This window comes from Pygocentrus nattereri, chromosome 22 (genome assembly GCF_015220715.1).
Source record: "Pygocentrus nattereri isolate fPygNat1 chromosome 22, fPygNat1.pri, whole genome shotgun sequence".
NCBI lineage: Eukaryota > Metazoa > Chordata > Actinopteri > Characiformes > Serrasalmidae > Pygocentrus > Pygocentrus nattereri.
In genome coordinates, this window is record NC_051232.1 from 4,583,736 (window position 1) to 4,611,159 (window position 27,424).

The 27,424-nt window shown below is 41.8% G+C and overlaps 2 protein-coding genes across 2 annotated transcripts in view; both read right to left on the reverse strand.

Annotated features, from left to right (window-relative positions):
• LOC108443453 (stimulated by retinoic acid gene 6 protein-like) overlaps nt 1-8,430 on the reverse strand; it is a 36,007-nt gene extending 27,577 nt beyond the window's left edge. Inside the window, exons 1-3 of the mRNA XM_017724148.2 lie at nt 8,342-8,430; nt 6,427-6,485; nt 2,068-2,140 (exon numbers count right to left, since the gene is read on the reverse strand). Coding sequence (XP_017579637.2) covers nt 2,068-2,140; nt 6,427-6,485; nt 8,342-8,359 — 150 coding nt within the window. The 5' untranslated portion in view covers nt 8,360-8,430. The remainder of the gene's footprint in view (nt 1-2,067; nt 2,141-6,426; nt 6,486-8,341) is intronic.
• Nucleotides 8,431-11,394: 2,964 nt separating this feature from the next.
• Nucleotides 11,395-27,424, reverse strand: part of LOC108443454 (stimulated by retinoic acid gene 6 protein-like) — a 32,823-nt gene continuing 16,793 nt past the window's right edge. The window contains exons 10-19 of the mRNA XM_037532699.1: nt 26,433-26,544; nt 26,240-26,348; nt 23,883-23,958; nt 23,559-23,640; nt 23,327-23,375; nt 20,739-20,856; nt 16,860-16,979; nt 15,211-15,374; nt 13,225-13,368; nt 11,395-12,299 (exon numbers count right to left, since the gene is read on the reverse strand). Coding sequence (XP_037388596.1) covers nt 12,097-12,299; nt 13,225-13,368; nt 15,211-15,374; nt 16,860-16,979; nt 20,739-20,856; nt 23,327-23,375; nt 23,559-23,640; nt 23,883-23,958; nt 26,240-26,348; nt 26,433-26,544 — 1,177 coding nt within the window. The 3' untranslated portion in view covers nt 11,395-12,096. The remainder of the gene's footprint in view (nt 12,300-13,224; nt 13,369-15,210; nt 15,375-16,859; nt 16,980-20,738; nt 20,857-23,326; nt 23,376-23,558; nt 23,641-23,882; nt 23,959-26,239; nt 26,349-26,432; nt 26,545-27,424) is intronic.

Consider the following 27,424-nt stretch of genomic DNA (forward strand, 5'->3'; position numbering starts at 1 on the left):
AGCTACTAGCGCTGCTCTGTTGGCGACCCAGTCCGTTTGCAGTGACAGCAGAGGAAGGTAAAGTTCAGCTCCTCACTGCTGGGCTTTAGTCACCTTTAGGGCATCATACGCCTTCAAAGAGGGGGGCAATTATTTATTATGGCCCACATCTAATTCTTTGGTGATATGAAGCTGAAGTCAGATATTCCCCAGCTTCCTGTTTGAATTTTCCCGTTCCACCTTAAAGAGCGCAACAGTTACATTCTGGTGCTTCGGGCATCAGAACTGCTGGACTATTTAAGGTGGAACGGGAAAGTTAGCTAACTAGCTACTGAGACATTAGCATGTTGTTATTCATTTTTTATGCCTGTTGTGAAGAAAATTACCAAAATACACAAACAGCATTATACTAAGAGAAAACCGTGGTTATTGTCATTTTTGAACAGAGAAAATTCTCATATTTATGGGTTTCTTTGGCTTCTTGTTCAGCCGTCTTGCTCTTGTTTCATTTTTCTCACAACACTACAAAAACCTCCATTTGTAGTGTCATGTAGCCCCAACACTTCGTCCTACCCCTCTATCTCAACAGAAATTGGGACACCCTACCCCTAAATATGAGGGCTCAGGGCTAAGTGTTAGGGGTGAGGGGTGAAATGGGACTAGGCCAAAGTATCTTGCAGGTAGGAAGTCAGTTTTGACAGACTAAAAGTCGGCTTTTATATTAACACCATCCCGATCTTTAACCCGGTTTGGAACACCTCTGGGGTGATAAACTTTCATACATAAGTTAAGCACTTAATGTTTGTAGCAAATCCATGCCCACCCTAAATGTAACAGTGTTTAATTCAGAACGTGTTAAAAATGTATTTTTTCATCAGATTCCAATCACTAGCATAATGCTAATAGCCCTTAGCCTGTCAATCGGAATTCCTATGTAATATTAGCATCAAGCTAACGACTGAGTTCAGTTCACATTTTTAAGCTTGCTCTACCTGAATAACGGACACTTACAACAGACGTTTAATAAGACTTTTTTACTCTATGTTGGAGCTGTACAGTCTTTACAGACTAGTCCAGTGCTTGTTGCTTTCAGTGATTAGCCACCGATGTCTAATAGGGCTTGAACTCTTCACCTTTTCAGGTCCTAATTATATACCAGGGTCACAATGATGAAGATCTTGCTCTATTTTTGGTACTAAAGGCAGCCATAAATGATCACTTTAATTTCCTACCTTTATGATACGAGGGAGGTGTTTCTAATAAAGTGGACAGTGAGTGGAAGTACAAGTGAGGCGTTTCTAATAAAGTGGCCAGTGAGTGGAAGTACAAGGGAGGTGTTTCTAATAAAGTGGACAGTGAGTGGAAGTACAAGGTAGGTGTTTCTAATAAAGTGGCCAGTGAGTGGAAGTACAAGGGAGGTGTTTCTAATAAAGTGGCCAGGGAGTGGAAGTACAAGGGAGGCGTTTCTAATAAAGTGGCCAGTGAGTGGAAGTACAAGGGAGGTGTTTCTAATAAAGTGGACAGTGAGTGGAAGTACAAGAGAGGTGTTTCTAATAAAGTGGCCAGTGAGTGGAAGTACAAGGGAGGTGTTTCTAATAAAGTGGCCAGGGAGTGGAAGTACAAGGGAGGCGTTTCTAATAAAGTGGCCAGTGAGTGGAAGTACAAGGGAGGCGTTTCTAATAAAGTGGACAGCGAGTGGAAGTACAAGGTAGGTGTTTCTAATAAAGTGGCCAGTGAGTGGAAGTACAAGGGAGGTGTTTCTAATAAAGTGGCCAGTGAGTGGAAGTACAAGGGAGGTGTTTCTAATAAAGTGGCCAGTGAGTGGAAGTACAAGGTAGGTGTTTCTAATAAAGTGGCCAGTGAGTGGAAGTACAAGGGAGGTGTTTCTAATAAAGTGGCCAGTGAGTGGAAGTACAAGGGAGGCGTTTCTAATAAAGTGGCCAGCGAGTGGAAGCACAAGGAAGGTGTTTCTAATAAAGTGGACAGTGAGTGGAAGCACAAGGGAGGCGTTTCTAATAAAGTGGACAGTGAATGCAAAAGCAGTGGATGTTCGACTTTTGAGTGATCAGCAGGTGAAGAGTAACTTACAGAAGGCAGAAGACAGATGTGCAGAAAATTTTCGGTAGAAACTCCACATTCTTCCTCTTCTAGTGTTGCATTTCTGAGAGGAAAATGAGAGAATTCTTTCAGCATTTTAAACACCTCACAGTGTCTCTGCTGGACCGAGAACAGTCCACCCACCAGAAACAATCAGCCAACAGCGTCCTGTGACCACTGATGAAGGACTAGAGGACGACCAACACAAACCGTGCAGCAGCAGATGAGCTGTCGTCCCTGAGTTTACATCTACAAGGTGGACTGACGAGGTAGGAGTGTCTAATAGAGTGGACAGTGAGTGGACACCAGTGTTTAAAAACTCCAGCAGCACTGCTGTGCCTGATCCACTTGCACCAGCGCAACACACACTAACACACCACCACCACGTCAGTGTTACTGCAGTGCTGAGAGGCCTCAGGGCTTCAGTTTCAGCCTCAGGTCAGTCACTGATTCCTGAATTAAAGTCTTTTGAAATATTTTATTATAAGTTACTGATGCCAATGTGACTGTCTGTGTCTGTCAGCCTGCCCTGCGATGGACTGGCGACCTGTCCAGGGTGTATCCTGCCTTCTGCCTGATGACCGTTGGGATAGGCTCCAGCATCCCCCCGTGACCCTGAGGGAGAAGCGGGTTAGACAACGGATGGATGGATGGTTGGATGATGCCAATGTAGCTAAAAAGATTAGCATGGTGCTAACCGCATGCCGAAATCAAAGACAAACTGGTTTGATAAGGTCGATGCCACTGCTAGTCTAACCTAAAGATTTCAACCTTCACAGATTTTAAATGCAAAAAGACTTTTATTTTGAAAAAGACAAAAACAAACAACTGAGAGGAAAAAAATGTCTAGGTCTAATGTAAAATGATTTTCATGAAATGTTGTGCTAGATTAAAAGAATTTACTGAACTAATTTACAACGGATACAGAAAGAGAGAAGGAAAAATAAGTCAAGTGGACTGTGGGCAGAACATGAGCGATTAAAAGTGGCATTTTGTCTAATTCGATGCCTAACCACCAGGGGGCCGCCCGGAAAACGCTGAGCAAAAAGCCACTGGGGCGCCAACTTTGCTGTATCCTGTTACTCGACTCACCGACTCGACTCGCCTCAAAGTGTGTGGAGCTGTTGACACTGCATGTCTGTATAACGACCATTTTTCTATCGATTAATCTATTGACTATTTTACCTGTTAGTTGATTAATCGAAATGATTCATTTTCCTCCAAAAAAATCAAATGGATCATTTCATTTAAATTCCTTTTATTTTGACAACAACAAACTGTACGTCAGTGCCACTAATTACTATTTTTCTATCGATTAATCTATCAACTATTTCACCAATTTCAACTATTTCACCAATTAGTCAAAATAAATTTTATTTTTATTTTATTTTTATTCATTCTATCTATATATTTGCATAGAGTATTTATTTATGTGGACTTAATTTTATGCCTATTACTACTTTTTTGTTTTTATGTTGCACCTTCATGCCAAAGCAAATTCCTAGTCTGTGAATCCTGTTCATTGACAATGGCAATAAAACTTCTTCTGATTCTGATTCTGAATTGAAATGATTCATTTTAGTCCCAAAAAATAAAACTGATTATCACCACTAGCGACACTAAATGATTTATTTTCCTCCAAAAAAAGAGATAAATTTAAGTTCCTTTTACTTTGACAACAAACTGTACGTCATTGCCACTTTTTCCCCCAATTTTTAAATTAATCTATCAACTATTTTACCGATTAGTCACTTAATCGAAATGATTAATTTCCCTCTGAAAATATCAAATTGATCATGTAAGTACCTTTTATTTTGACAACAACAAATTGTACATTATTGTCCATAACAACTATTTTTCTATCCATGAATCTACCAACCATTTTACCGATTAGTCGATTAATCGAAACGATTCATTTCCCTCCAAATGAATCGTTTCCACTCGGTTTAGGGGGGCAGTTATATTTGTGGACGTTTAACAACGGGCTACAATCACACAGTGAATTCCTGGTGGGAGTTTGCCAAGACAGAATGTATAAGGTGACCAACGGTTACATGTCCGACTGCCACAGCGTCAGCAACAGTTCTACCGCTAGCTTGAGTGATTTGTTCATTAGCATGGCATCATGCGTTGTCAGCAGGTATCGAATGTTGGGATGGGTGAATTTTTATGAGCACAAGTAAATGAGCATGTTATCGGACCAACACCCAATACTAGTATCGATACTGATGCATCCCTAATCTGAAAGATAATTCATTTTAAAAAAAGATGAGCCAGTTTAAAACATTGATGTCGATGAGTTTTCAGCAGCAACGTCATTGATCACGTCGACTAATCAAGGCAGCTCTACTGTTAACTAAAAACGGGCTAATGTTTTTAGCTATTTTACATTTTATAGATAACAGAAAGTCATACAGTATGTCAGCAAGTCTGTTTAGAGGTTTTTAAACAACTCAAACGTAGTTTGGGATGTTTTAAGCATGCGGTTAGCACCACTAGGACATCTTTAGATCGCATTAGGAAACCATCAGATGGTGACTCTCCACCGTTCCACTTCACCTGATTACTGATTCATAGAGGTGGCTGATACAAAGCTTTTCAAAACATCAACACAGCTGAGTCAACTGTATTGGAAAATGGTTCAGTGTTTTAAAGCATTTGACACCCGGCTCCATGCTGCCATCTACTGTCCAGTTCAATTTCCTTCAATGGCTGTTTTCTATTCATTGTCGTATTTTCATTGAAGCTTATTTTGCACAAATAAACCTTTATTACAACACAAATGTGTTAATTTGTATCATATTAAAATAACTTGATTTGTCTTCTTATCATGCATACATCATGAACTTTCCAAGTAATGGAGACTAATATTGTTATATTTATGGTAGTGAAAATAATTATAAATGTTGTCAAGAACCACTGAAGAGGTGTTATTTGAGTATGAGCGTTTGGTCTCACTTGGCTGGCAAAATGAAAGTGATCCCATACTTGAGACTTGGGTCTCTTTCTTGTGCCAGATCTGTTTAATGAATGGAACAATCCCTGTGATGTTTTTGTCCGTGTATGTGCCATTCAGTCTTTCTCAAATAAACCCTTAGGTTTGGGGATTTTTCACACACTTTTGAGGTTTCTCTTGGTAAGTGGGCCTGAATGGGTTCAGACACAAAAATAGGCCAATTACAGATGTGTCTTTTTAGTTATAGATCAGTGTACAAATACACTATAGTGTCAAAAGTATTCACTCACCCATCCAAATCACTGAATTCACATGTTCCAATCACTTCCATGGCCACAGGTGTATAAAGCCGAGCCCCTAGGCCTGCAGACTGCTTCTACAGACATTAGTGAAAGAATGGGTCGCTCTCAGGAGCTCAGTGAATTCCAGCATGGTACTGTGATCGGAGACCACTTGAGCAACAAGTCCAGTTAATGCTTCAAAAGACCAAGAGGTTTTGGACAACTTTGTGGGAACAGTTTGGGGACGGCCCCTTCCTGTTCCAACATGACTGCGCACCAGTGCACAAAGCAGGTCCATAAAGACCTGGATGAGCGAGCTTGGTGTGGAAGAACTTGACTGGCCTGCACAGAGTCCTGACCTCAACCTCAAAGGTGATAGAACACCTTTGGGATGATTTAGAGTGGAGACTGTGAGCCAGGTCTTCTTGTCCAACGTCACTGTCTGACCTCACAAAGGTGCTTCTGGAAGAATGGTCAAAAATTCCCATAAACACTCCTAACCCTTGTGGAAAGCCTACTCAGATGAGTTGAAGCTGTTGTAGCTGCAAAGGGCGGGCCAACATCATATTAAACCCTACATTAAACACTGATTCGATGCTCTGGTATCAAGCACAACATCTCTACTGATTCAGCTCACCTGTTAAGCTCACTATATAAACTCCCTCAGTTTGTTGGTACTTTGTGAAGTATTGCCATTGCTGTGTTTTCAACCTCGCCTTTAGCCTAGCCCTCTTTGTATTCTTGGTATTTCTGGTTTGACCTTCTTTTCTTGTTTTTTTTGGATGGTTACTGTGTCTCGCAATTTGGCTTCTGACATTTGTCCGGCTGACCTTAATTTTGGATGCTCCTGTTGCTAATAAACCTATTTTACTTCAGTTTGGTCTGAGCGTAAAATCAGCTGGGGAGAATGACTGCGGCCAGCTTAAGTAACTGATCTTCTCAAATAAAGGCCTTCTTGTTAGCTAAACTGGGCTTGAAGCTCCACTGCTAGAACTAAAGAACCAAACTTCAGACTCCAAACGTGTTGGTTGATAAACTACACTTGTGGCGAGCACGAGGGAAATTAAGTATATTTGTTTTTTCACAAAATCTTCTGTCAAAGTTGTTACTCACGTTTGGTTCACTGCAGGGAATGAAGTATTGTAGTCCTGATAGATGTCCTGATCGAGGTTCTGAGGAGAGAAAAGAGGTACATGGCAGGTAAACGTTATCTGTCTGTTTGCATTAAAATATTAAAAAGTAATCAACAGGGATGCAAAATAATATTGGCTCAAATTACTTTTAAAACATTAAGGGGTTATCAATACCGATCGTAAGATTTTACTGATATTGGGAATATGCAGATGTACTTGTTCAGTTTGGGAATATGCAGATGTACGTGTTCAGTTTGGGAATATGTAGATGTATGTGATCGGTTTGGGAACATCTAACTGTAACAGGAAAACTGTCACCGTGCACCGATGCACTAACAGGCCAAAGAGAATTGCAACAGTTTTCCTTAATGTTAAAAATAAAACTCAACTTTTCATGATCATTATCAATTAATCAGCTTAAATGTGAACTGTAGAGTGAGAAACTTTTAAAAATAAAATGCAGTACTTGGAACCCTTAATTAGAATTACAGTAATAAGCATATTACTAAATGAGTTTATTGTAAGCTAATCAACCACCTAAAATCCCAGGCTTATTACACACATTATTCAGTAACTATAGGGACTACAGGAAGTGTGTAGTAAAACATGGTCATGTGGGGGGTTAAGCGGTTATACGTAGCTAATGCATTCAATGCTGTGACAAGACGAGCTGCTCAATATTCAGTCTTAAGTCTGTTACTCAGCCAAAGCAACATGGAAAACTGACATGAAAAAGCACAACTTAGATGTGATTTTTCACATCAAATCTATTTTGGAGATTCCTCTGGAGATAAAAGGCTTTGTTCCGAGCACTACAAGGACCGCGTTAAACGGCTTTTAATCCTATTTAAGATACTGTTCATTTTCAGCTAGGTCTGGAAATTTCTCTTCCACTACAGCATCCGTCACCTGTGGGGTACCACAAGGTTCTACATTGGGCCCAATTGCATTCTCTCTATACATGCTCAAATTAGGTTTAGTTTTTTTCAAAAATAACACACATCTTACCAATTTTCACGACACACAGCGGTACGTCCTACTGATAACTGGATATAACGGTTTCATGTTGTCCCTGTTTGAGTTCATTAGGCACTTAAAAGTTGATTCATTTCCTCCAATTAAACGCGAGCAGGTCATTTCATTTGGCTCCTTTGGCTCAAGCAGAAACATGAGGTGTTTGGGTCATCGGTCCACAAAGGTGCGCACTCATGTAACAATAATCTTCAGGTTATCCTTTGATTTTTTTCTAGACTATTGTGATTCCCTTTACTTATTTCACATCAACAGATGATACTTTTTATCTCATTTTTATTTTTTATATAATGGTAAGGGTCCTTTTATTCTTTTTTTTCCTGTCGTGATTTAAGACCCTCTGGCGTACACCTGCCGTTTTACTTCAAGGCAGAAAAAACAGGAACAAGAATGTGGCGACTGAAAATAGAGACCACTAAGAGGGGGGAAGAGGGGGGGCGTCCAGCATCGCACTGCGCATGCGCACAGTCGCAGCTCCAGCATTCAAACACAAAAACACCAAAAAAACAGCAAAAAAGTCATTTTTACATGTCGTGCACTGTCAAAGGCAGCCAGAAACCTTCACACACGTGATGTTTCAACGTCTCGCACCTAAATAACGAATATGAAATACAGCTATGAAAAGCTTTAGAAAAGCGTTTTTTTGGCTACTACAGCTTCGATCCAAGCGTGTAAACACTTAACGTGTGAATCTAAAACGGCTACGAGCGGCAAACAACAGATACCGACGCTTAAGCTCGCTTCTTTTTTTTAATTATCCGCTCCACCTTAAATGGTGCAGCAGTTCACCTTACATTCTGGCGCCTGAGGCCATTTAAGGTGGAACGGAGAGTTCGAATTAGAAGTAGTGAGGTTAAACTTACAGTCTCGTGCCCGATCATCGCGCCTCTGAAGGGAAACAATGTGAAATGTTTATGTGCAGGCAGGCGGGCTGTGGGTGTACAGAGCGGTGAATGGGTGTGGCCTTCTCATATGTCCTCTGCAGCCTAGTGAATGACATGGCCACAACAAAGACGCCAGCATGCACCCCAGTGAAGCCAAAGAGGGGCAAAGAGAGTAAAGACCTGCATGTTTACAGCTCAGCACTTGGATGTCACCCTGTGTTCTTCCCTCTTCTGAAAATGTGTGTTCACCACAGCCATTTCCATTCTCTTTGCAAAATCTACAACCATCTGACCTTCTGCATTTCTGTCTTTCACACCATACATACCCAGCACCTCTTCATCCCCTCTGTTCCCTTCACCAACATGTCCATTGAAGTCTGCACCAATCACCAATCTCTCATCTCTAGGGACATCATTACCACTTCATCCATCTTACTCCAAAATTCCTCTTTCTCCTCTAACTGACAACCAACCTGTGGTGCATATGAACTGACCACATTCAAAATCACACCATCAACCTCCAACTTCAGGCTCATGATCCTGTCTGACACTCTCTTTACATCCAGAACACTTTTCCCAAGCTGTTCCTTTAGGATTATCCCTACTCCATTTCTCTTCCTCTCTACACCATGATAGAACAGTTTGAATCCACCTCCAATGTTCCTGGCCTTGCTTCCTTTCCATCTGGTCTCCTGGACACACAGAATATCTACCTTCCTTCTCTCCATCATGTCTGCAAGCTCTCTGCCTTTACCAGTCATTGTCCCTATGTTCAGAGTCCCTACTCTAACCTCCACACTCCTGCCTTTCCTTCTCTCTCGCTGCCGTCTAACCCGCCTTCCTCCTCTCCTCTTTGATGGTCTTTGACCTACAGTAGTCCAATTTCCACCGGCACCCTGCTGGTCAACAGCACCGGAGGCGGTCGTTGTTAACCCGGGCCTCGAAGTAATTTTGTAAAACATTTTCATGGGCTTGCATACCCATAAAAAACAGTTCTAATTCATTTTTACACAACCATTTTCCAGCCTCTCTTTATACCCTAGAATTAAACGTGATGTTTTTGTGATGTCACCAGAGCTGGTTTATGAGGAGCCTGGCCTCTTCCTATTTCGCCTATTATATAAAGAAACAGGCCTGCTAATCAGCAGAGAGCACCTGCGAGCAAGTCCTCAATGAATGGGAGTGAATGGAGCTCAACAGCTAAAAACAAACAGTTTCTAATCCCTCGCCCAGAAAGTTTCTTCAGTTTTAGAAAGTAGACGGATGTGTTTCACTAGAGCAAACAGGTTTTGGGCAGCAGGAGGCGGGCTTTACGTCATGGACCCACATGAGGCGCTGTTTTAAACTCCTATACCTCGAGTTTAAAAGCTTCTAAAAAATATAAAAGCAGTGTTAAAATGTTTTATGCTGTTCAGGAAATTATTGTATTCTTTTACATTAAAAATGTTTCAGCGTTTATAAACTATGACTGTGCTCAGATGCTCCGTATCAACCCATTCATTTTGGACTCTAGCGCCCTCTAGCGTTTGAGAACCCATAAGAGATTACAGACTGGTAATTCTCCACTCTATGAGTTCTTTGATGTCACCTTCAAAACTGATATAAGTAAATGACCTCTGTTCTGATTGGCTGAAACACTACATTCCCAAGTAGCCTAGAAATGCTGGCCTAGTTCCTGCTGGCCCAAATCTGGATGCCAGATCTGTACAGATGCTGGTACAACTGGCCCAGAAACACCCTTCTAAATAAGTAAATGAATAAATAAATACATTTTATTATATAGAATTGATTCGTTGGGCTCAGTATTGAATTCACGTCTACTGCATACATTTGGGTACAGATGGATTATTATAGTTTTATTTTTAACACTGTAAAACCAAATTAAACACTGCTGGTGTTAATCTATTACATGGACACTTGTTAATGTGGTTTAGGACACAGCCCGACTTACTGTGAGCTATAAAAATGGACAAATCTTCACAGTGTAGCGGAACACAGCAGGCATGCGGATCATGCAGGCATATGGACGCTATATTGAGTTCAGAAACTCAAGATTAGTTGTTCTTCCTAAAAAGGAACAACCAAAATCGTGAACAGTGTGTAGCGGAGTGGGACCGTGGTCTAAAGAGGCTGGCGGGTGTGTCCACCTGAACAGATGTTTCATTCATCTGTACGTCGCGCTGCAAGTCCTACAGCACCCACTTCTACAAGTCTCATCAACTGGACTGAAAGAAGCTTCATGGACGTATTTACAGAAAAGATCTGGGTGACTATTGACGTTTAGTGTTTGTTAGCCTTGTAGCGCCTAAAGAAGCAAAACTGGAACACCAAACGTCTCTGGTCTGGTGTCCCACATCTGGGGTGAGTGGACAATGAAACAATCAATGACACAGAAAATGTTCTCAAGTGGTTTAATCCCAATGAGGTTCTAATAAACAAAACATTCCGTCAATAACACACAACTGCATCCACTGCAGACATCAGATACGGAGCGCACACTGAAATTCCAACACAAAGCAAACTGACCGGTAAAAACACAGCAATCAAATTACAGACACGAAAAATAAAGTGACGCTTGTAGAGCGGAAATGTCTTTTACAGCATGTCAGTGATATTGAAAAATACCTGCTGAACAATAACAGTGCTAATACAGTGGTGTTCAAACAATAAGTACTCTGTTAAAAAACACATCAAACTTCACAAAATAATATTAATACTTATAGAAAATATAGAAAAATAGTACTGCAGAATCTTGTTTAAAAAAAGACAAGTCAATCATACAACTTTTCTCATGAGAATACATGAGTGTGTATATATATATATATATATATATATATATATATATATATATATATATATATATATATATACACACATACACACACATATATATATATATATATATATATATATATATACACACACACACACACACACACACACACACCCACCCACATACAGTCACTTTACAGGAGAAGGATAAAACCTGCTTTACTTTTAATGGAAGTCAATGGAACCACACATTGTTCCAAGTCATTTTGGGCCGTTTCTTTCGGTCCATTCATCATGAAATTTACACACAACGTAAAGAACAACAAGCCTTTTCAAATTATGTCAAAAACTGAAAAACGACAAAAACTGACTGAAAACTTAATATATGCAACTTGAGAATATGGAATGAAATCTGACGTCATCAAGGCATTTGTTTACTTGTCAATAATAAAAATTTGCAGTAATTACGTTTCAGTCTTGACATATTAGGCCAAAACGAAAAGCGAAGCCTCCACTACAGTGGTTTCATGTTGCTTGACCTCTTCCTCCTACATCTAGCGTATAATGTATAATATATAATGTATAGTATAATGCAGCGCACACGAGGTTTTTTTAAATGACATGTTGATTTAATGTTTAAAGTACTGCGCAGTGGAAAACCTCATCATAAAAACAAAAACATAAAAACAGGTTTTGATGTGTCAGTTAAACTGGTGACAGAACCAGCTGCTAATTTTGACCTTGACATTAAAACCACTGAAACTGCTGCAGCTTCTATTGAAGCTGATTAGACGAGATGAACTGACCGAGGCTTCGTCCTATAAAAAATGTAACAACGATCAATTAAATAATATAAACAACGTGCTGGACTACCCGACATATTTGCAGTATTTTAGTGGAGGTAGCCCTTTGTATGTTTCTCTGTAAATCAAATGTGGACGAAGAACGTGAGGCTCAGGGTTTTACACCAAGTGCGAAGGGTCAGTTGAGTGGACGGCGGCCGCTGCGTCCGCTTGCTGCGTCTGCATCGTGGCCCAGACTACGGCCAGCTGCTCCTGGTTGTTGTTGCGCTTTTCGCGCTTCCTCAGCAGGATGAGTCGAGGGTTCCTCAGCAGAGTGTAGAGGAGAAGCCAGCGGGCGCGGACTCTGACGTCTAGCGTACTCACTACGCAAACACAACAGAGGAAGATTTAGCGTGTAAATATCTGACTGATTCGTGTAAATGACCTGTTCTGATTGGCTGACTGGAAAAGGATTTATTCAAAATGCAATCTGGGCTGAAATGTGGAATAAACGGTTAAAAGGAATGTGGAAAAATAAACTTCAGACGCTCCTTTCGGATGTGTGGATCCTTCTGAAGGCTAATGATCCATTTCCTCCCAGACAGACAGAAACAGAACAACATTTAAATTGTACTGTAAGCTTAATGGGTGGGGCTAAACTGCTGTAGGCTAAATGGGAGGAGCTAAACTGCTGGATACTAAGTAAGTAAAGCTAAACTGCTGTAGGCTAAATGGGAGGAGCTAAACTGCTGGAGACTGAGTAGGTGGGGCTAAACTGCTTTAGGCTAAATGGGAGGAGCTAAACTGCTGGAGGCTAAGTAAGTAAAGCTAAACTGTTGTAGGCTAAATGGGTGGAGCTAAACTACTGGAGGCTAAATGGGAGGAGCTAATCTGCTGGAGACTAGGTAAGTAAAGCTAAACTGCCGCAGGCTAAATGGGTGGAGCTAAACTACTGGAGGCCAAATGGGTGGAGGTAAACTACTGTAGATTTGAATGGGTGGAGCTAAACTGCTGAATGGGTGTGGCCATACCGCTGCACACTAAATGGACGGCACTAAACTGTTGTACGTTAAACGGGCGGGGCTAAACCGTTGAAGTCCAAGTGGGTGAGGCTAAACTACTATATGCTGAACAGGCGATAAATTTATCTTAACTCCACCCCCTCACAGAATGAGATGTTCTACATTTTAAACTTATTCTTTACTTGTATAGTGTTTTTTGTAATTTAGCTTTCGGCCCTCCACAAACACTTTAGCCCCCGAAACAGAACGTTTGAACGTTGATTCCAAATGTATGTGTGACTTATACCTGAGGCATTGTTTAGCCGGGAGTAGGCATTGATGGCTGTCTGTCTCTCCACGGTGCGTTTGAGCAACAGGTGGCAGAAACAGACCATAACCGGGTTGTTATGGTAATGATCCGCCATGATCATTCCTATCCACGTACGGTAGCCTGCAGATACAGAAAGAACGAACGAACAAACTTTAACGATGTCACCGATTTGAAATATTTACTCTTCCTCTTTTCCTCAAATTCAAAACATGGTTTGGACATGTGTTGAGGAGGAATAGTGGATATATTGGTCAAAGAATGTTGGAGATGGAGGTGCCGGGTAGAAGGAGAAGAGGTAGACCTCAGAGAAGGTTTATGGATGTAGTGAAGGTGGACATGGAGATGGTTGGTGTAAAAGTAGAGGAGGCAGTGGATAGGGCAAGACGGAGGCAGATGATCCGCTGTGGCGACCCCTAAAGGGAGCAGCCGGAAGAAGAAGAAGAATTCATTTCTGAAAAAGCTCAGAGAAGTTTAGGCTCACTAAACGTTTTTCAGAGGGCTGATTCAGGCCTGAGGGCTTTTCACTTACCTTACTAAACCTAGACAGGCTACATTAACACAGCAGGTAAAAGAGCCCAAATCCAATCTATTTCCCCGTATGTGACACAGATGTGTGTCTGCATGTCTGTCTGAACAGATAAACGCACTGAATCTGACATTTTCAATTCCGATTTGAGATGCTTTCATATGTGGTACTGAAATCCAATCCGTATCCGATCTGTGGCGATGTTCAGTCTGAACAGCCAGATCGGAATTCATGCGACTTCTACGTCATTTCAACTTGACATCTGTCAAGTGTTTGAAGAGGTTTTAAACTAAACGGCTGAACGCGGCCGGAGAAGCCTGAGGCTGCAGCGCCAGAGAACAGTTTAAAGGATCTACGGACACGAACCAAAGAAGTGGCCGAATAATGGGCCCTTTTTACGGCGAACACAAGCACCTTGTGGGCGAGGAGTCCAGCTGTCTACCACTGGAACTCCATAATCGGTCCTGTGATGCTGGCAAAGACAAAACCGGAAGCTCCGGGAGCGATAGCCGTTCGCTGGCCATCATGATTGCCTAACTCTGGACGAGCCTCGTAAAGCTCTGCTCTTTTGCGCATGCAGGTCAGTTTAGCAGCTGAGCTGTTCAGACTAATATCACATACAGATCACATTTAAAACATGGTGTGAACAGGCAAACAGAAAAATCGGATTTGGTGAGAATCAGATTTGGGCCACTTTTACCTGCCGTGTCAGTGTCATCTCAAGTTTAGCACTGGAGCTACGACGCTAACTTTGCTTACATACACACTAGTCTAGTCAATAGTCACCCAAATATTTTCTTTTATAGTGTATATGGACTCTAGATTGCATTTGCGATTTGTGCCGTTTCTATTTTAAACGTATGTTTAGTTTGAAATTCAAGATTGAGTTATTTATAAAAAGAAAACAAAAATCATCAACGTGATCTGTAGCACTCATAAGCATTTGTGATGTGCATGTACATGAAAAAGAGCTTTTTTCCCTTGTTTTTCCTTGTTATTTCCTTCCCTGATCTTAGTTAGGTATACTGTCATACACTCTTACAGATACCCATAGCAATGAGATGTCTTGCAGAGAATCTTCAGCCTGCTAAACGTGAGTGAGTGAGTGAGCGAGCGAGCAAGAAAAATTAGTGTCATCTAATAACTGGGAAAAGTGCCTTGATCCATAAAAATGCACACCACAAACATCGATCAGGCACATCATTCTGACCACCTCCTTGTTTCTACACTCACTGTCCATTTTATCAGCTCCACTTACTCTATAGGTGTACTTTGTAGTTCTACAGTTAGACTCTTATACTCTTCCCAGTTATTTACAGATGACTCAGCTCCACCAGCTCATATAAAAAAAAGAAAAGAAAATATAGTAATGAATTTCTGTTCCTCAATCGTACTTTAAGAGTAAAGGCTTGAACACAGATGTCTGCCGGATGTACCTTTATCCAACAGCTCGAAGCCCTTTGGCATCACGGTCCGATTGATGCGGGACACCAACAACAAACTGACGAAGGCGCTACTCATTAGCCGTAAGACGCAGCTCCCCAGTCCCAAAATGACGTTGTAGAAGAAGAAGTAGTAATTGAAGTTGTGGAAGACTTTCCTGGAGAGGAAATATTGATAATGTTAAAGGAATCAGTCAAACAAGAACCACAAAAAACCACGGCACAAGCACCCATCTGTTCATCCAACACTCTCACGTTCCTGTACATTATCAGATTAGGGAGCTCTGCCCATCAACAGAGGTACTGGGGCATTTCGCCTCTTAATATGACCAAGAACCACCTGCTTTGGCAGGAAAGGGCCGCTTGAATGATACGTGTCCACAAACTGCTAATTAACCATGAGGTGTAGGGTGGGCGATGTTTTTCAGGGCTCCCACCAAACTGTTTTTTTAAATATGTACATTTTGCTCTTGTGGTTGAACAAGATACATATGCAAATTACGATCTGCGAAAACCTTCCCTGTGTCCACTAACCGAGGTATTTTGCCAACATTCTTCTATCATGATGTAAACCATCTGCTCCTGACTCCTCAGAGTTCCTCTATGGTCACTCTGCGCACAACTTGGTGAATCTTACCTTGAGAAAGCTAACCACCAAGCAAAAGCTAACCTAGCAAACATAACTGGACTATGAAGTCTGTTCTGTTTGCTTGGTGCAGTTGTGGGCTGGAGGTTAGGGAACTGGCCCTGTGACCAGAAGGTTGCTGGTTCAATCCCTAGTGCCGACAGTCCTTGACTGAGGTGTACTTGAGCAAGACACCTAACCCCCAACTGCTTCCTGGGTGCTGTGGATAGGGCTGCCCACCACTCTGGGCAAGTGTGCTCACTGCCCCCTAGTGTGTGTGCTCACTAATGTGTATGTGGTGTTTCACTTCATTTAACATGGGTTAAATTTCCACGTTGGTGGGATTAAAAAGAGTCTCTTAATCTAAATAATCTGTCCATTCAGTGGTTCAGCCTCACCAGGATTCCTTGCATGTAGATCCAGCAGTAAACGGTGAACAAAAACCTTCTTTAGAAATCTCCATATAAAATCTGGATAATGTTTTTAGTGAGTGGACACAGCAGAGTCTACAAAACCACCTGTACATGTAGAGCATGCTGCACTCAGTTTTCCTTGCCGTTGTGTTTGGCTCCGCTTCTGTGGAGGTAGGAAGTGTCGGACGCATCCTCATTAGAATATTAGGCCATACCCAGACAGTTCTCATCTTGTTTTGTCATTAAAACACTTGTTTTTAATATTTTACACAATTCCCTGAGATTGTTAAGTAAACTCAAAGATGTTGTGAACTTCTCAAACTTTTTTCAATCCAGTCACTGTACATCGCACCGAAAGTTCCCAGCACTGCACACACAACATGGGCAACTGCTTGCAATTGTGGTTCCTATCAGTGTTCACAAGTGTATGATAGCAGAATGCAACTGACAAATCCTGATAGTTGTGGGTAACTTAACATGCAAAACACATCAGATGGTCTATTTACATGTGGGCTGAGACTGATTCTAACATCTCTTGGTTAACCTACAAAAAGAAACAATTGGGCAGTTCTCCTTCGTAAGTCAGGCTGCTCCCTAACACGTACCTGTTGTTGAGCGCGAGGGGCTTCTGCTTGTCCTGAGGTGACAGTTTGTCCTGCAGGAAGAAAAACCGAACCAGGAGGACCTGCAGCTTCAGCAGGGCGAGCACGATGAAGAAATTTGCCCTGTTTTTGTAACACATAAACTCAGAATCAGACTCCAAATCAAAAAATGCTGTTCCACGTTTTCATGTCAAGAAAATCAAAGGGAAAGAGATTCATAAAAATCAGGCTTTAACAGCACCATGGCATGTAAAATGTGTGGCGTGGCAAATACGAGTTATTCAAGTCACCATGGCAGATATAAGCCCACCGGTTTCCTTTGAACGCTGAGCTATTTCCTGGTGTGTCAGGCAAGAGCCAATCAGAATCCACATGTACAAGAGTTCATGCATATAAAGACCCACAACCAAGAAATCAAGAAGAGAAAGCCAAAATTCTCTAATTTATAAAGAAAAACTTCTGGCAAATAATAGTATATTCTTCAGTTAAGATGCTTTCAACTTTTTAATCGATAAACAAGCTTCTTCATCAGAAAATTTTGTTGATACTACAACCGTTTCCAAAAAAGTTGGGACATTGTGCAAAATGTAAAAAAAGACAAATGTAATGATGTGCCAATCATTTAAACCCTATATTTAATTGAAAACAGAACAAAGACAATATCAATTGTTGAAATATTGGAACAAAATATAGATTTCTCAAAAATCTATGCCCATTTTGAATTTGATGCCAGCAAAACGTGGCTCTTTTACTGTATATGTTCATTCTAGAAACTGTCAAACAATGAGTCGTGAATCTGAAGTCAGTTTTTCTTTCACCAGCTTTGAATTTTCCTGTTCAACCTTAAATGGTGCAGCAGTACATTCTGGCACCTCAGGCACCATTTAAGGTGGAAGTGCCAGTTCAAACACAAAGCTGGTGAATGAGAAGCGACTTCAGCCGCATAAAAAGTCAAACATTAAGAGACATTTTACAAGAAACTTCACTTTCACAGAAATGTTTCCAGACTGAGGTCAGAAAAATCACCGGCAGCCCAGTTAACGAACCGCATTCTGTGGTTCAGATTTTGCGCGGATTGCCTGAAGCCTGTAGTGAAAATTTGTGTAGATTTAGCTACATTTCATAAAACTGTACCAGCTACAGCTATTGGCTACAAAATTTGTAGTTCAGTACAATAAGAAGCACACTTAGCTACTCCCTCATTCCTGCATGGTACATAATATCATTAAAAGATTGAAAGAGTCCTGACAAATCTCTGTATGCAGAGAATGGCCAGGATCCAGAAATGCTGCCACCTTCTTTGGGCCCCGAGCTCATTTAAAATGGACTGAGGCAAAGTGGAAAAGTGTTCTGTGGTCCAACGAATCAAAATTTTAAATTCATTTTGGAAAGCATAGACACCATGTCCTCCAGGCTAAAGAGGAGAGGGACCACCTGGCTTGTTATCAGCACACAGTTCAAAAGCCAGTATCTGTGATCGTAGGGGAGGCCATTAGTGCAAATGACATAGGCACCATTAACACTATATACAGGTTTAAGGGGCAACATATGCTGCCATCCAGATGACGTCTTTTTCAGGGAAGGCCTTATGCCATTCATATTCTGCATGTATTACAACAGCATGGCTCCATATTAAAAGAGTCCAGGTACTAAATTGGCCTGCCTTCAGTCCAGATCTGTCACCCATTAAAAACATTTAGCACTTTATGAAATGAAAAAGTCAACAAAGGAGTTCCGAATTGTTAAGCAGCTGAAATCCTGTGTCCAACAAGAACAGGAAATCATTTCACTTCGAAAACTACAGCAACGTAGTTGCTCCTCAGTTCCCAAACACTTACAGAGTGTTGATAAAAGAAGAGGTAATGAAATACAGTGGTAAACATGCCCCACATCCCAACCTTTTTGGAACGTGTTGCTGCCATAAAATTCAAAATAGGCATATATTTAAAGGAAAAAAAATATATATCTTAGTTTCAACACTTGATATGTTGTCTTTGTAGTATTTTCAATTAAAATTAGGTTTTAATTTAAATTAGGTATTTAAATGATTTGCATGTCATTGCATTTTGCTTTTATTTCAATACTGCACAGCATCCCAACTTTTTTGGAAATGCATATATATAAAAAATCAAATGGTAACATCTTTATAAAATGATAAAATTCAACTTCTACTTGTAGGACTTGTATTTTAACATGTTAGATTTCATTTTAGGAATTTAAGCATTTTTCCAATTAATCATAATTGAAGTAATCATTTTTAGGCTATGTTTGCTTCACACTATGTTACGATATATTTGCGATACAGAGCAAGAAGAGAAAGGCTAACTTTTTTTTGTCTTTTTTTCCAAGATTTTTTTTTGAACAATCGAGAACAACCCTGTGTATGTCCCTAGCTGCTGTGACTAGTGTTCCCTCCCCACTCTAACCAAGATATCGAGGGTGATGTCTTTACTACTGAGTTGAGACTGGGAAACTGAACGTTCACAAAACAGGAGAATATGGTGATAACGTTGTTCTTTGAATATGACTCAGGACAAAAAGTCTGTTTAAAAATACAGTGTCAAATAAAAGTGATGGGAATCTGTTAATAATCTCTTCCTGTGGAACGTCTACATTTGTGTTTCTGTGTTTTTGCCTTGCATTAATAGCCTGTGTGACCACACATGTTTGGAAACACTGGAGGAAATATTATTAGAACAAAATCTTACCAGGGAAATTACCACCAGAATTGTTCAGGTGCTCATTTTTGTTAGATTGTGTCATGTTATGAATTCCAGCGTACATAAAGGAAACAGGGACGATGCCTCACATTGTGCAAACATGGAGAAACACACACACACACACACACACACACACACACACACACTCTAAGCTGCTTCTCCTTCTGGGTCGCGGGGGCAGCTGGAGCCTATCCCAGTGGTCATCGGGCGGAAACAGGATACACCCTGGGCAGGTTGCCAGTCCATCACAGGGCAGACAGACACACACAGACAGTCACTCACACCTGGGGGCGATTTAGCACTTCCAATTGGCCTGACTGCATGTCTTTGGACTGTGGGAGGAAACCGGAGAACCCGGAAGAAACCCACACAGACACGGGGAGAACATGCAAACTCCACACAGAGAGGACCCCGTTACCCGGCAGGGGAATTGAACCCAGGCCCTTCTTTCTGTGAGGCGACAGTGCTTTGAGGTACGAATAAACATGTTCCTGCTGTGCTATTTGCTCTTAATGCCATAGTCAATCTGGCAGGGGGGTTTATGCATCTGGCCCAAAGAGTTTGAGTCCGTAGATGGAGTTTTTTAGAGCAGGAAGTGAGGCTGCATCCCTGTCCCTCATGGCCACACGGTGAACAGTTAGACCCCATTGTTTTAAAGTAAGTGTCCCAAAGTTTAAGAATCAGAGTGGAACATTCAGAACTGTCACTACTGAAACATGCATTTTCTGCAATTCAGGAACTTTGTGTTTTAATGAATGATGAAAGATGATTTTATGTGGCTACAGGTGTTCAAAGCTGTGCTTGCTAGTTATGTACTGGCTTGCTTTTTTGAATTCTGCTCAAAATTAATAAAAAGGGTCACTACCAAAACAGTCACTACTGAAATGCTTGTTAAAGTCATTCTGGTAGTGACAAAACAGGATGTTTATTTTATTAAAACTAATTATTAATCATAATTAAAGTATAGGGTCACCTAAAGCAAAAAATCTTAGTCTAAAGTCCAAGTCAGGTAAAGGTCCCAAATGTGTTTTCAACTCTGACCCAATTCAGTAGAACAATCCACGTAATCAGACATACAGATGGGTGAAGAGTAAAGCAAAAAAAGGAAAGCAAGAGTAAAGCAGCCCTGCTCTGTTATGTGTGTAATGGACTGTTGACGTACAGAAGGATGGTCACATCAATCAGCCAGGTGAAGAATCCTTGTTCCCTGATTGGGATGACCACCAGATACACAAATACCATCCCGAACACAAAGAGGACAAGGTGCACCAACACGTAACCTAAAATAAATACAAAACACAAAAAAATCACCAAAAGCGAATACATTTTTTTAAACTGCTTTAACATCGACTTTGACTGAAGTGTAAGACCAGTTTGCAGGGTCAATGCTACATGATAACAGGGAAATTTAAACATCATTCATTCACCAAGATGTTATAGTCATTCAGAGTGGTTTGGTGCAAAATGCTCCATTTTAGCGAAACTCACAGATTTCTGAATTTCTGAAAATTTCACATATCATCATTTCAGACAGGTTAGAGTAGAATTCCAAATCTCATCTCTTTTCAATGCACATGAAAGTTCAAGACAGTATGTTTGCTTGTGTTTTGTTGTTTATGCCATGTTTTTGATCTGCTTTGAACTTTCCCCACTAGCTAGTGTTTTAACTTTGTAGGGGGCTTTGACCTGCGGCAGTAAAGTTCGGTTAGACTGCAGGCTGGGGACTAAAGTGCCACAACAGTGCAGTCCAAGTGGCTGCAAGACGAGACTGTTTGAGTTTGTGTGTGATAATGTAGTTTGAAAGACTGTGAGCCAGGGACTTGTGATAGGAGAATTTGATTGGCTGTGAGTCAGACTTTTAACTGCAACATCAGGTTTTGACTCTGGCTCTGCCAATATGGCAGAATTTGAGTGGCTGTGAGCAAAGACTTTGTGGTGTGATTGGGGAGTTTGACTGGCCATGGTCAGGGACTGTGTGCTGTGATGGGGGAGTTGATTGGCTACGAGTCAGGGACTTTGACTGGCCACGGGTTGGGAACTATGTGCTGTGATATGGGAGTTTGACTGGCCACGAGTCAAGGACTTTGTGCTGTGATGAGGGAGTCTGACTGGCGACGAGTCAGGGACTTTGTGCTGTGATAGCGGAGTCTGACTGGCGACGAGTCAGGGACTTTGTGCTGTGATAGCGGAGTCTGACTGGCGACGAGTCAGGGACTTTGTGCTGTGATAGCGGAGTCTGACTGGCGACGAGTCAGGGACTTTGTGCTGTGATAGCGGAGTCTGACTGGCGACGAGTCAGGGACTTTGTGCTGTGATAGCGGAGTCTGACTGGCGACGAGTCAGGGACTTTGTGCTGTGATAGCGGAGTCTGACTGGCGACGAGTCAGGGACTTTGTGCTGTGATAGCGGAGTCTGACTGGCGACGAGTCAGGGACTTTGTGCTGTGATAGGGGAGTTGACTGGCCACGAGTCAGGGACTTTGTGCTGTGATCGCAGAGTCTGACTGGCCACGAGTCAGGGACTTTGTGCTGTGATCGCAGAGTCTGACTGGCCACGAGTCAGGGACTTTGTGCTGTGATCGCAGAGTCTGACTGGCCACGACTTTGTGGGACTTTGTGCTGTGATCGCGGAGTCTGACTGGCCACGAGTCAGGGACTTTGTGCTGTGATCGCGGAGTCTGACTGGCCACGAGTCAGGGACTTTGTGCTGTGATCGCGGAGTCTGACTGGCCACGAGTCAGGGACTTTGTGCTGTGATCGCGGAGTCTGACTGGCCACGAGTCAGGGACTTTGTGCTGTGATCGCGGAGTCTGACTGGCCACGAGTCAGGGACTTTGTGCTGTGATCGCGGAGTCTGACTGGCCACGAGTCAGGGACTTTGTGCTGTGATCGCGGAGTCTGACTGGCCACGAGTCAGGGACTTTGTGCTGTGATCGCGGAGTCTGACTGGCCACGAGTCAGGGACTTTGTGCTGTGATCGCGGAGTCTGACTGGCCACGAGTCAGGGACTTTGTGCTGTGATCGCAGAGTCTGACTGGCCACGAGTCAGGGACTTTGTGCTGTGATCGCAGAGTCTGACTGGCCACGAGTCAGGGACTTTGTGCTGTGATCGCAGAGTCTGACTGGCCACGAGTCAGGGACTTTGTGCTGTGATCGCGGAGTCTGACTGGCCACGAGTCTGGGACTTTGCGCTGTGATAGAGTCTGACTGGCCACGAGTCAGGGACTTTGTGCTGTGATCGCAGAGTCTGACTGGCCACGAGTCAGGGACTTTGTGCTGTGATCGCAGAGTCTGACTGGCCACGAGTCAGGGACTTTGTGCTGTGATCGCAGAGTCTGACTGGCCACGAGTCAGGGACTTTGTGCTGTGATCGCAGAGTCTGACTGGCCACGAGTCAGGGACTTTGTGCTGTGATCGCAGAGTCTGACTGGCCACGAGTCAGGGACTTTGTGCTGTGATCGCGGAGTCTGACTGGCCACGAGTCAGGGACTTTGCGCTGTGATAGAGTCTGACTGGCCACGACTCAGGGACTTTGCGCTGTGATCGCGGAGTCTGACTGGCCACGAGTCAGGGACTTTGTGCTGTGATAGCGGAGTCTGACTGGCATGCACAGATCGAGGTAGTAAATGTTGAGAATTCAGCTTTGGCAGCGATAAGAAGAAACAGGTTAAAAGCAGCAAGAAGATGAACAACAGCAGAAGAGCATCTCCTGCAACGAGCAGTCAGTCAAACTAAATCTGATCATACTCACCCCATAACGTGAAGGCGATTTGCCAGCCAGGGTACCTTAGGAAGGCAGCCTGCAGGCAGATTTTAAATCATAACTGGTTCATAAATCATAACATTCATTATTATACGCATTTTCATAATGAAGGTACTCTTAGTTATATATTGCACACTTTTAAAGCAGAGCATCTAAAGGTGAGATCACGAGTAAACTCTGTAGTGCAAGTGGATCACAACCTGGGCACAGTCACGCTTACCACGCTAAGAGCAGAGTTCGCTGTGTGGTATTTCTCTGGCAAGAAGCTTTTCTTTCCCGCCCACAACCTCTTAATGTGCTTCCTGTGAAATAAATGAACAAACAAATAAAAGAGTAATAAGACATCTGTTGTGCTCTTCTAGATTCCAAAGCAGTCCCGATATCTCTGAGATGCTTTGGGAATTCAAGGATAAATGAATTTGAGAAAGGCCATGAGATCTGGACATTCATTTGGTTCTCCACAACAGTAAATAAGACTCTCTTATTGAAAACCACAAGTGGTCACTTCCAATTTACTGTAATCCCGTTCAGTGCTCACACATACCTGTAACACACCAGTACGTGACCAACATGGGCTACGGATGACAGTGCGGCCAAGGCTGTTGTGACATACCAGGTATCTAGAAATCAATTAAAAATAGCTTTATTTAAAGTTTTTATTAGATTTTTATTATTACTGTAACTACAGCTCATCTAAACATGCTTCCTTAGTCACGGGTAACCAGTGGGGCGCTTTAGAGCATGTGCATTAACCAATGTGACTCGGACTCGCACCCCAGGACCTCGACTTGGAACTCAACTCCTAAAGAATCAGCTTAAACTTGGACTCGACTCTGACTCATACCTTTTTTTGGTGTTTACTTCATTGAAATCATTGTAAAAGCAGCCCACTTACATCAAAAAAAATCTTATTTTTTCATAATGTACAAAATGTGAGCATGTACTCAGCCCACCACAATATCACAATGATACAATGCACGGCATCACTCCTCATCAGAACCTGTCCCTATTGGTCAGGAGCTCATCCTGGTTGGTCCAATAGCTATTTATGAACCAAAATCCCAAATGTAACCTGCCCTAGAGCGGGTTTGGTATGCAGGATCAGTTGCCATGGTAATGCATCTGGCTAAACTACCAGGTAAAAAGAATTGAGCCTAAATTAGCTAGACAAGAAATAGTGTTTGAGGAGACAAGCCCTTAAGAGTTAAATCAGGTGTTTTGAGCAGGAAAATCACTGAACTGTGCTGGAATCCAGCCCAACCTCACCAGAGGTTGAAGTAAAGAAATGCTTTCTTGAATGAGAAACCAGGCGTTCCTCAAAAACTCAGATTAACTTGATACATCGGACAGGTTTTACACCGTTTCCATTATATCTCGAGAGTAACTAATCAATTAAAGTCTTCTATCATTCATTACCTTCTACTGTTGACACTCTTTTTGACTTGGCTGTTTAATTTATATAGCAAGACAGACGCTTATGCACAGGATGCGTTAAAGCAGTCAACAGTAAACATGGCTTATTACGGTATGTTGAATCTGTTCTAATTATGAGTAAATGAGTCAACAGATGGACAATCTGCACAATGAATGCTTTATGTTGTAGTGAGAGAACACCGATGAATGAAATCATGAATTCTGTCAAACCAAGGAGACAATGGGTTACTTACAGTCTTCATAACTTCAGAACGGTTTAAGCTACAGGCATGATCCAAATCATGATCAGGACATTCAGCAGACCCGCCACTAACTAGGTAGTGCGCCGTCATCGAGCTGTGACATCGGCATCCGTGAGTAATTCGGCTCGGAAAATCACCCAAAATCCTGATACTATTGCTCAGCTTTCTGACCTTAGAAGTTATTATTCCAACCTTATTCCAACAAAGGGTTAAAACAGTGACATGATTCACACATCAGATCACTCATCAGATTCTGCCTCAACATCCAGAGGGATTTCATCCACCTGCGACCGTCCATCAGCCAGCAATCCAACCGGAAAAAGGCGGCAAAATGGCGATAAAAATGCAGCATCCAATTCAACACAATGAGTGCACTTTCCCTATTTCCCTCACAATCACACAAACAGGCCCTAAAACATATTGTGACAGATAAATAACAATAAATATGACAAATATGATTGTAAAATCAATCACATTTAGCTCTGTGTTTCAGTTTACTTTAAAATTTGAGTATTAAAAACATGATTAAATGCTCAACTCATAATAAATTTAAATTGATAATTGAGTTGATCAATTTATAACTTAAATTTAAAATAAAGCCTATCTTGATGTGTTTGAGTTTTAGCACTGAGCATGAATCCAAGAGGACACAAAATCAATAAAAAACATGTTTGCTTTACGGCAATTATTAACTTTTACTAATAACAACTATTAGAATTTATAACCATTGAAGTTCTTGCACTTTCAGCTCAATGACACTCCAAACTAACAATATCTGAAAAGATGACTACAACTGCACTTGTTTTCAAGATCTCTACATGAAAAGAAAAAAAATGCTAAATTTTGTTAAAAAAATGACCAAAATTATAATGATATCAAATGGCTGTTAGCATGTCAAACAATGGCATATCTGAGTAGCTCAGGGTCTCCTGATAATAACAACATTTGGCATGTGTGACTGTCACATGTAAATACTTTAGAATTGTAATTGTAATTGACCCAAAACACCACAAAAATTTTGAGTTCCAAGGGTTAAATTGTAGTTTTAGACCAGAATGTGCCTTTAACTAAGACTATATACTTAAGCAGGACATCAGGTTTGGTCATACAAGGTTAAGTCCCAGTTCCATAGGTTCCAGCTCCATTAAGAACAGAGAGACGACCAAAAAAATGCAAGGAAGGCTGAATGCATGGGTGACTGAATGAAAAGGAAAAGTGATCTCACATGTGGTGTAATCCAGATGTTCCGTCAGTTGTTCCACACTGAGTCCTTGTAATAGATAGTAGATAAAGTTGCTGAACGTTGAAATCCAAATTTGTTCAGTTGAAATGAGCTACAAAGAAAACAAAGACAAATACCACCTCATTAATATCACAACAACACATCACATGATCTACAAATACAAACACAAACGTACCAGGTAGAGTCCGATCAGAGAGATGATAGTGGTGGCGATCATTCGGTTGGGGAATTTAAAATAAGGATCCCAGTCATACACCTTCCTTTGGAACCAGCTCTTCTCCAGTGACCTGGAGTGGAATACAAGGGTCAGTTTGTTTTCAGTACTGTGCAAAAGTCAGAGTCCACCCATCATTCCTTTAACTGATAAAATGACCATTAAGTACAAGCTATTCTTTTCCCCCCTTTGCATAAAGGCAAAGTGAAAGGAAAACAGGCCACAAAACAGGAGCTTTCAAAACTGATTAAAAGCTACAGAGAAAACGCGGCTCCTAGCAACCACCTGGAAGACCTGGTAGAGACCAATGCTGCCCACATCAGATAAACAGTGCTTAAAGCTTTGAGAGAGAGGAGAACATCAAGCTGCTTCAGATCTGAAAACATCCACAGGTGTTTCTGTCCATCCTTCCACTGTGAGAAGACCACTCAGCGCTGTGGGTCTGAAAGGATGTGTAGCTGATCAAGAAGAACCTCACTGAGAAAAGGAGACGGACACCAAACAAAGAAGCTGAATGATGGACTGGCCACCCCAGAGTGCAGACCTCAACATCACTGAATGTGCTTGGGATTGCTTGGATCATGAGAAACAGACAATGCTAAACCAACTTCTAAGACTGAACTTCAGAGGTGTGGAAAAATATCCCTTCCGATTCAAGTGAATTTTGGAAACCTGTAAACATTATTCTCCTGAGGATGTTTGATGCCGGAGTCGGTCAAGACATCAAGGCAACATCGGGAAGAAGTTGGTTTGTTAAATGTCAAATTCAAGCCAAAAAAACGGAACTTAATAGGGCTTTTTACCGATTCAAAAACACCAAGGCCCAAACCCATTTCTTCTTTTGTCCCCTACCCCCTTGTTTTCAAGTGTCACCCCAGTCCCTTGGAACTGAGTTACAAAAGGTAGTGGTTGAATTCTTGCCCTGCGAAATGGGACAAACATCACTTCATTAA